The sequence below is a fragment of the Brachionichthys hirsutus genome, chromosome 16 (genome assembly GCF_040956055.1).
Source record: "Brachionichthys hirsutus isolate HB-005 chromosome 16, CSIRO-AGI_Bhir_v1, whole genome shotgun sequence".
In the NCBI taxonomy this organism is placed as follows: domain Eukaryota; kingdom Metazoa; phylum Chordata; class Actinopteri; order Lophiiformes; family Brachionichthyidae; genus Brachionichthys; species Brachionichthys hirsutus.
The window spans coordinates 7,650,646-7,660,991 of NC_090912.1; the positions used below are offsets into that span (position 1 = coordinate 7,650,646).

A 10,346-nucleotide genomic window follows, 5' to 3' on the forward strand; every position below is an offset into this window, starting at 1 on the left:
AAATTGTAAAAGCTCTGCCTTCATTATGTCATAATAAATATTGGAACAATTGAATAATCTCTTCCAGAACAGTCAAAACATTTAATTTGTGATCATCCAAACAACGGTGCTGTTTAACTCATTTCCTAGGAATCGGAGATCCGACTGGTGAAGCACCTTCCTAACATCCTTATACTTCAGAGCGATCTGGTTAAGAAGTTTCAGAATGTCTCTGACCTGACTTACGGCACTATTGATGAATTCCTCCACAGTCAGAAAACAGGTACTGAGGCCGATTGCCTTCACCCATGGTGCGCCTCACTTTTCAACTTGTATGACTCACTTACACAGGAGATGCAATGTTCCACGCATTTCCTAATTACCTCTTTTCTTGGAAATGTCACAGTAAAATAGCTGGCACTGTACAGTTTAAAAGCCTGCTTGCCAAAGCATGAGTTGTTTTAACCTGGAAGGAGACAATGATTGAGTACTCTTTTAAAGAACCAAATGTCTTCCACACGTGAGAGTGCACTTTGGATTCAGTTTTCATTTTCCCTCCTGTGTACAGTCATGCTGAAAGTCTGGTATGAGAAATACGTCAAAATCTTCTTGGCAACTTGGAATCAGCTCAGAGTGTCTTTGGCAACTCACGGTAAAGAACGCTCGCTGTGCGTACGAACGCACGTTGTGTTCAGAGTGTGGATCTGACTTCAAGTTGAAACATTGTATTGCTCAGGTGAGATTAAGATCCCGCCTGAGTTCTGCCAGAATGACCTGGACGTCAACAGTGAGTTCAAGGTGCTCTTACCGCAGCGACACGGGCCGGGCCTGTGTGCTACAGCGCTCGTCAGCTACCTCATTGCCCTGCACAACGACATGGTCTACTGTGTGGACAAGCACACCGGAGAGGAGACCAGGTGGGGGCGCTCAGGACACATTTCTGCATCAGCTTCTTCCCCTTTTTGCATGCCAATGTAGATTTGTGTGTTTCAAGGAGATATTATATAAAGCAAAAAAAAAAAAAAGCAACAACTAGAATGTGGCGAAAAGGACAAGTGGCAAGTTTGCATATATACTCCATAACTCTATGCCTCAGTCTTCTGTTTGTCCTCCCCTCAGCTACAAAGTGAGCCCTGCAGAGCTGACCGACCTGCACGTGATCCGATACGAGCTGGGGAGGGACCTGATGCCCCTGGTTCTGTCCAACACCCAGTACAGCGTCGAGAGGGGCCAGGAGACTCTTTACGAGTACGACTTGCCGAAGATCCAGCAGCAGATCGTTTCCCGCTTCTTACTGGGCAAACCTCTCATCACTGTCGATGTGAGATCAGAGACACAACGCATGAAAGCTCTTTCCCCAAAAGGACTTCTTTATTAATGTGTGTCATTTTGGTTTTCAGCGCATAGATCAAGGTCGTTTCAAACAAACAAATCTCTGTACAGCTGTGCATGGAGGGTAGAACAACAACATAGAACAGCCTATTTTAACACGTTAAAATCTGTTTTCTGTTCTCTTGTCTCTTCCACAGGGCATTCCAACACTCGTGAACAGACATGACCGCAACTATGAGATTATCCTGAAGGATGTAAAAGCAAAAGTACATCAAGTAAGTTGTGATATATATTTATATATATATATATGCAGTAAATAAATCTTCCAACAGGAGGCTCTCCAGACGCTCACCCTGTTTGCTGTGGCTGGGGAGCTGCACTCCTACAGTGAGGTGTGTGAGGCCTTGTCCACGCTGGAAGTGGCACTCGGCTTCCTCGCCATGACGGGGGGAGACCCTCACATGCAGCTGTCTTCCTACCTGGAGGAGGTGCTGCAGATGCAAAACCAGGTGGCTCCTCATATCCTCAAGGTCAGCATATCTGAAACGCCAGTTATTGTATCCTGTTGCACATTTTCTCATTTCCACATGATAAACGAACAAATATTGCATCATTGTATACAAAAAGTATTAAAAATAACAAGTGGCCAACTGTGTCCTTGAAAGGAACGATTTGATATCTGACTTAAATTGACTTCAGCGTTGGGTTTAGCATACAGGGGTTTAATTGGTGTTTTTTATCTATGTGTGTGTGTTTTTCCTGCAGACCCTGAACATGTGCTATCTGAAGCATTGTGCAGCTCTTTGGCAGCTGCTGGCCTCACTCAAATCAGAGAATATGCTGCGACTCAAGAGGGTAAAGCATTGCGCAGTGCTTCTATTATACAGATGTGGAAATAACACAATTTATAGTCATGGCAGCAAGGTTGCAGGTGACTTAATAAATAGTGTCCTGTGTATTATTTGACCTATTGCATGTGTTCCCTTTGTTCTTCAGGATCCATTTGTGGGAGTCTCGGAGAAGTACAAGCAGGCCCTGGATGAGGACGAGCACAGACTCCTGACTGCCTTCTTTTCTAAGAACAGCGCTGACGGTTTCCTCCTGGAGATGCATGAGTTCCTGGTGCTGGTCCTTAAAAGGCCCAGCGCACCTGATACCTACAGGCCTGACTGGGGGTAAAACTAGTTTGGTCTTTCGGTCTACAAGAAATGCCCATATGTAAATCTTGCTCTAAATAAGGCTTGATGTTACTTCTGTGCCTTTTCTGAACTGAAGACATGTAAAAAACGATTTTCCATGAAGGCTAAATCTTTCAGAATGTTGTTTGGATCATTGGATGACTTTGCTCGTAGTGGAAACAAATTGGATGCTGTTCTATTTCTCACTTTGAGTCACTTCGGTGGAATTTGGCACATGACATGCAAACACCCTGCAAATACTCCGTGAGGTCCTGTCTTAGCCTTCAGACTTCCAGCAAGCGGCCGGCGCGTAGCAGCTTTCATGAAACGGAAGCTTTTATCTTGGTGTCAAGGAGTCGTTGACCATTATTGTTTTATGTGGTATTACTGTAATACTGCAGTTAAAACCAAATGAATACAAATGTACTCCGTGACAATAGGCATGGAGAGTTCAGTGTCATAAGATCACAAACGTTAATGACAAGAAAACGGTGGAAATAATTAAATTGCTGTATTCTTGAGTGCAAATGAACAACCCTCTGCACCTGAAGCTCTTTATGCAATAAGGACGCAGCCTTGGCCCCGTTGATGTTGGTGCTTCTATGTGTTAAATCCATACCTCATACCTCATATTACATGTGGTGCATCAACTTTTGTGTTCTGTGTCTTGAAAGCCTGAAGGACACGCTGGTGTCATACATGGAACGCAAAGACGTGGACATCCCGCCTGAGGTGGACCAGCTCTTCCCAGCGGAGATCCTCCTGTCCCACTATGTCGAGGTCTGGAAGTTTATCGTAGCCTTCAAACAGGAGCATCAGAGACTCTGAGGACTGGATGGATCTAATCATTCCTGCCTTCTTCGGTTGATATCTTTGATCCTACGGATGTTTACAATCATTTTGAAGCGCCGGTGTTCTAATCAATATGTCTGTTATTTGTCTGAAAGCTGCGCTCAAACACATATGTATGAAGAGGGGTAGCACCTTAATCCCTTTACTGACAGGCCGATGCAGAAAATGAGGCGAGTCGACCTGCAGGAAATGTGAACTTGGAAGCCGCTTTTCTTTACTTTTTTTCCCAGTTGTTCGATGCATCAAAACGCACTGAGCTTCTGTCCATTTCCAAGGCTTCTTTCTTGTGCTTCTAAAAATCAACTCAGGTGAAAAATGTCATTCAATTCCAGACGTGAAAGCCCGCTGACCAAGCTCTGTTTCTGTGAAAGTGTCATTTAAAGTTTTGTATATGTATACTTTTTTGTGCTCATAATACATATTTGCCTTTTCCTTCACTTCTTAAATTTAATACCAGTGAAGTGTACATTTCACCTGTGTGTGTCCTAGTTGTGTATTATGAGACAAGAGGTCATTCAGACGGCCGCCGTCTCATGCTGGTGTGTTAATTGTTCGATGCCGCCGCCGCTTTCTTGATCACCTTATTATCACTTGTATTTACACGTGTGTTGCACCAATAAATGTTCCATTTGCCATTGAAGACTAACTATTTTACTGTTTGCAAAAAATTTACTAATCAATGGCTGAATGTATCGATAATTTATTTAGAATTTACTTAGGCTATGTTTTGATAAACACTTGTGTTGCCATAACTACAGTTGGGATGAAGGAAACAACATTGTGGGTGCTCAAGTTATCCAAATGTCCTTTCAGAAATGTCTGTTGGTTGAATAGTCTCTAGAGGCATGGCTGGACCACTGGGGTGATTTTTCCAGCGAAATTGGGGCGTAAATAACTGAAGTTTCTACATGTAGATTCTCAGCTCTGTGGGTTAAAAAGTAAATTGAACCTTCTATACATCAACGCCAAACGCAAGCCGAGGCTGGCCATGACGGAATGCTCAAGAAATGGCAAGCAAGCCTGAGGTTCTGACTTTTTGACCCTCTGTTGGTGGGAACTCAATGTGTTCCTGATCAGTCTGATGAAAATGATAAAGACAAGACTGCTGCTGGATCGCTCCTAGATTCAATTTCCGCCACACTAAAGCAGTGTTTAAGCACAACGACAAATGGAAGCATGCGTCTGTGAGTAAACTCTGATTCAAGACTCCCAGAGGGCGGTAGGCAACAAACGGGAGGCTGCATGCTAGAAAGTGGAAGGGCCTCCAGATTCCATCCAAATACTCATTAGATCTTTTAATCTCACGTATGAATCATGAATTGGCCAAAGCCCGGTTGACAGACCCAAAAAACCAGAATGAGAGCCAGTGGATTCCTGCAGGCTTAGATGAGCTATTAGGGCCAAGTCCTGGCTGGTCATTAGCAAACCCGAATGCGGCGGTGCTGGACATGGGGATGCCAACACACCCACATTTGGGTCATGGGGTGCAATTTGCACAACTCTGCCCTGCAGGACAAGCCTCACTGAGCAAGTCCAACCACTTTCACTTCCACTTCTGTGGGCTTGAAAGCCACTATATTGCAAAAGGAAGGACACAAAGAAACCAAATAATTTTTCCCTCTCTGCGCTTCTGGTCTTTGTGTCTGTGTCTGATAGTTTGTCCTTTGGTCCGAAGTTTGAGGTTATGATTAACAAGGCTGGATTATTCAGGCCAAAATACAGTGTGTGGTTTGACTGAACGTTCAATATAAGTTAAAGTTAAATACTGCAATACAGAATCAAACTGTATTTTCTTTTTTTTGTCTGACATCCATTTAAACCTCTAATGCAACAATCCAAATGTTGAGCATTTAAGGTTCATTTGGTATCCAAATTAGTTGATCGTTACATTACATTACCACAAATGGTTTCATGACAAATTAAATTAGAAATGGAAAAATACTTGCAAACCAGTATTAAATCACAAATAGCTGAAATTTGACCCTTCTTATTAAAAATGATCCGGTCAATCAAAATGAACGTTTCCTGGTGGTCCAGCGGTTGCATTGTTGCTCCAGTGTGTCCGATACCCCTTGATGCATGTAATCCCAAACGCTTTCTCCACACATGTTGCACATATTTAAAATGCAGCCGTGTTAAATCCAGGTCAGTCAGCAATCTTAATCAGTTTTCTCCTGTATGCTTGTCTTCAATTAACCCTCCCCCCCCCCCGGCTATATATTACTCCTCAAAGATGCCCTATGAACTCTGCAATCCTGTTACAATAATATCAAGTTCAGCCTTGAATCATCACCGGGCCGAGATCTGTGGAAGAGCTTCAAATTTAACCCTTTGCAAAACAGCCCTCAGATATGCATCGCGTTTACACCTTGGGGATCCAATATCATTCAGGGGCGCCGTCGCCAGTCAGGCGCTCTCAGCCGAAAGGGAGCTAAGATTTTAATGATTGTGGTATGAAATCAGTTCCCTGAAATACCCATGGGGCCCCAGAAATCACACCGACGGGCTACTGTATTCGCCATAGGGCATTACAAACACTTTACTGGTGGTCTGGGAAAATGTTTTCTTTAAAAATCAGCCCTGCTTCTGTTATTGCATTATTATCGAATTAGTGTGTTTTAATTACTGCGTCATCCCAAATGCATGCACCAGGTCACAGTGGGGTGAGAGCAGAAACCGCGTCCAAACTCTCGGGTCGCCAAAGCTCGCTTTGCAATGCTGAGATGAGGGAGTGAGAAACAAACCTCAGCGAGCACATCTGTGAATTCTATTAGCTAATTGTATGCACTTCTCTTTGCACTCAACACTTGGGTTGTCCTCCAAGCAGAAGGAAGAAATTAAGAGCACTGCTGCCATGTTTTTTTATTAAATACGTGAAGAGAAAATACAATTACTGGTTAAGTGGGAACATACCACATGGGATTATGAGAGGCAAAGTATTTCAGGACTTCAGTGAGTTAATTCTTTGACATGCACATGAACATGATTCTGGTAACACCACTGTAGCTCTGCAAGCAAATGTGTAGCTAAAGACAGCTGAGGATGTGAAAGTACGTGGGCTCGGGTTGCTCATTTTGAACTTTAGGTTTGTGTTCAAATTCAGAAGAACAAAAAAATGCAGTGAACGTGATGGGAAATGTAGTTTTTGCTCGAGTCGCCTGTTTGTGGGGAACCTACTGCCAGTCTGGGAAAGATAAATTCGCTGGATTCGTCGCACCAATTGAATTTCAATCCTAAAATCTATGATAAAGGCAGACAGCTCAGCCTTAACCAGGTTGTGGTAAAATGAGCATATTTGAGGGGGGGGCAACAAAAGATTTTGTTTTCGTATCTGGATCGCTCCGAAAATTAAATGGGATCTAAGTTAGATCAAGGCCCATCTTATATTTTTATGATCAAGATCCATCCAGCAGTTTTTCTGAAATCCTGCTAACAAACAGACAAACAAACAAACGCCGTCAAAAGCATAACCTCCTTTGACTGAAGAGGACTTTGCAGACCTGTCAGGTTCCCACGGATGTTGCCTCTCCACTCCGATCATGCCGCTTGTCCATAAAAGCCACGAGCCAAGCCGCGTTTCTGTCCCCCCCCCCCCCCCAGTAGCGGATGCCTGCCATCTTCACGAAGATTTTACAGATTTAATACATAAATACCACTAAATTGATATTATATAAGATTTTTTATTTTATTTTGCAGGATAGAGTTTTTATTTCTGAAGGGATTTTGGATTAAGTCGCACAAATCCAACCACAGAGTATCAATTTACACCAAAGCTGAGAAACAACTGGAGCTCCTCCAACAGAAAACTATTTTTTGAAAGAGAAAAGAGTTGCTGTCTGGCTCACAGCAAAGAGTGTTATATAATGCAATTAAAAATCATTCTCTAGTCTCTGTGCCCCCCCCCCCCCCCCCCCATCATATTCGCTTTCTCTTCTACTCTCCTATTGCCTTCAATTCATTCTCTTCTCCCTGATGTTCTTTGTGATCTGAGGCCGTTTGGCTGTGAATAGATAATGACTGAGCAAGAGCTTTTGTTTACCGTGGATACCAAAGGATTAGAGGGATTACAAATGGTGCCGCTCCCGTAAAAATCCGTCCAGGCTGTACGGAGGTGCTGACAGTTACGCTGTAAAAGATTACAGAACCTGTATTATGGAAGCTTTTTCCTGCACATGGTGATGAGAGACTTGAAGAAAGGCCGACTGTTACAGCGTTAAGCTCCAGAGGAACGAGGCGGTTCCTGTATTTGCTTCTTGCTTGTTCTGAGCTGTGGGCCACACTATGCAGCCTTGGCTGTGGAAGTGACATCACGTTCCACCTTGACCTCTTACCCTGCATATTCCCTAACGCTCGTGGTATCCCATGAAGAATTATGGATCTTCTGCTTCCAACTTTAAGCTCTCCTGTGGTCAGAAATCAAGTAGGTGTTCAGTTTCACAGTTCTTTGGCCCCAGCACAAATACACGACAGCCTCTCCGATTGCGCTTGATAATATTTATCCTCAATTATAATTCCACAGATATGGCTTCTCGAGTGGAGTACAGTGGCAGCAGGCAAAGCGGAGTGGCCTTGAGCCCTCAGCCAGGACTTGCTGAACTGGGTTCCTGCTTGAACCCCAGACAAATCATGTTCTCAGCAGTGGAGCAAAATAAACAATGGAGCCATTAAGGGCTCCAACGCAATAGAGAAACACTCGGCTGTATATTTGTCCATGTGATGAGAGCATGCATCGCCATGGTGAAATGTGAGACCGGTGATAATACACTGCGTCACATGTGAGGGCCTCTTGTTAGGTGCGACCTCGACAGAGTTAACTCCCAACACTAGGTAAAGTCAAAGATAAGAGTATTTATGGCTTTAGTTGAGCAACGCACCCCGGAACACGAAGCCGTAAAACGGTCAAACGTAACGATGATAAATGCCCCTGTGTGGAGAGACTCTCCTCAGTCGCACTCTAAATAGGATGACAGACAAAAAACAGATGAATGATCATTTGCATAATGGAAAGAGCACTTTGTTGGTTTGGTAAATAATTTACTGGCCACAAGAATAAAGTTATTACTAAACGTGGATTAGAAACTCCTGAGGGAACAGATGGTAGAAGAAGAAAACAATTCTATTACACTCTGACAGGGAGGGTGTATGATTGGCAATTTAATTTAAAATAGAACATCAATCAAATGGGTGACCCTAAAACAGCTTTACTGAAATCAGCTAGCCTTTTGTTCAGGTTCAGAAAATACTCTGATGTAGAAACTCACACACTCTGAACAGTTTACACTTTCAAAAAAAGATGACTCTGACATGACTGCAGGCCAAACAGAAGACTGTCGTGTTACGCAGTCATGAATTAAAGCACATCCTATTTCAAACATGTGGCAACAATGTTGGAATAACTCAGCAAATTCTGCATTCACCCCCCGACCCCCACAGCTTGAATATATTTTGTAAAAACAGAGGCTTAAAACTGATCATTGTCGGGCTGAAACACTTCTGAGGAGACCGACTAACAGCAGCTGATAATCAGTAATTAAGTTATAGGGAATAGTAACTACTGAGCTGTCGTGTATTCCACCGCGTTCCGACGATATTCAGTTAAGAATTCAGTCAACAACAAAAGTTAAAATCTAACTTTCACAAAATATGCCATGGTGGCAGGGTTTTGGACAAAACCTACCGTCCAACCAACCAACCAGGTGACCGAGCCAAGGAGAGATCCCGCCCCAAAGCATTTCGGCCAGAGGCTAAACTGCAAAGACCTAATAGAGTAAACTGCAAGGGAAACGTCTAAAACGAGCTAAACAGCAGGCCACCCACTCTGGATGGTCAGACAAATCATTTAGAGATAATGAGCAAAATAAGCCCTTTAGTGGAAAGCAGCCCAGGCCACGGAGTCATGTGACCCACTGTCAATATAAAAACTCAATTACAGCCAGTATAAGGTTCAGCATTTAAAACTAATAATAATAATAATTCATCAAGTAAGAATGAGCACTGACTGTACACCATTAAACTCAACGACCCACAGATCCATATTAGCGAGCCTCTCTTTATTACATCAGGCTGACCTGTAATTGCTGAGACTCCCAACATTGCGTGCATTATGGGTAAAAATCCAAACTCGGAACATAAGGAGCAATATTTTACTTGGCCAATCAAGCGCGAACATGAATCTCATTACCTTTGGAATTCATTGCCTCACATTGTGGCAACCCGTACATCTTGAGATCATCCGTCTCCTTTCTGATTGGCCACAATTCACTGTAAACGCTGGAGGATCAGCCTGCGATTTGTCGATTGTCTTGACTATTGGAAGTGGCATCAGAGGATTGAGGCTTTTCTAGCAGGGGAAGTAGATGGAAATAATGAGGGGAAGCAATCGCTGCCAACCTTTGCTCTTTTTTTTTTAACCTGCACACGCATCTAGGATCTGTAATATTGTTATTGCTGGCAGGGTCTATTTTGGGCAAGTCAGCGCTTCCCCGTGATGCCCAAGAACGACATGCATGTAATTTCCTGCCAGGGTTAGTCAACTGGTTATTACTGCTGCTCAATGGCGGCTCGCTCATGTTCTGTCTCTGATTTCCACAATGTAACATGTATATTTTCCTTTTGTCAACAGCAGCAATATTTCCAGGCAAATCAAGATCGCGGTCCGAGAAGGGTTGGGTTCTCAGAAAAGTTGAGTTCATAGTGAAAGGTATGAAATGTCTGAATCAGGCCATTTATAAATATGCTCCACAAGGGCTTTGAGCAATAGCCTGTTTACTCTACCTTGTAATGTCTTATAGGATGGATTTCCAAACTGTATACATAAAGCTTGCACAAACAATACAAAGTAATTACAATGCATCTTGAATTACATGATGTTTAGCTGCTGATAACAGGAAGGTCACAGTAGTTAAATGTTATTAATGAGCGCACTGACCCAAATGCATGCCGTTTAAACCACACGGCATTGAAAGAGAGCGAAGCTTGGACTTTCTTTTCTGACGGTGATTTTAG

General features: G+C 43.2%; 1 protein-coding gene across 1 annotated transcript in view; it reads left to right on the top strand.

The window, feature by feature from the left end:
- Positions 1 to 3,976, top strand: part of rnf213a (ring finger protein 213a) — a 31,629-nt gene extending 27,653 nt beyond the window's left edge. Inside the window, exons 59-67 of the mRNA XM_068749830.1 lie at positions 130 to 262; positions 548 to 631; positions 716 to 896; positions 1,099 to 1,300; positions 1,509 to 1,586; positions 1,644 to 1,841; positions 2,077 to 2,166; positions 2,308 to 2,486; positions 3,164 to 3,976. Coding sequence (XP_068605931.1) covers positions 130 to 262; positions 548 to 631; positions 716 to 896; positions 1,099 to 1,300; positions 1,509 to 1,586; positions 1,644 to 1,841; positions 2,077 to 2,166; positions 2,308 to 2,486; positions 3,164 to 3,317 — 1,299 coding nt within the window. The 3' untranslated portion in view covers positions 3,318 to 3,976. The remainder of the gene's footprint in view (positions 1 to 129; positions 263 to 547; positions 632 to 715; positions 897 to 1,098; positions 1,301 to 1,508; positions 1,587 to 1,643; positions 1,842 to 2,076; positions 2,167 to 2,307; positions 2,487 to 3,163) is intronic.
- The last annotated feature ends 6,370 nt before the right edge of the window (positions 3,977 to 10,346 follow it).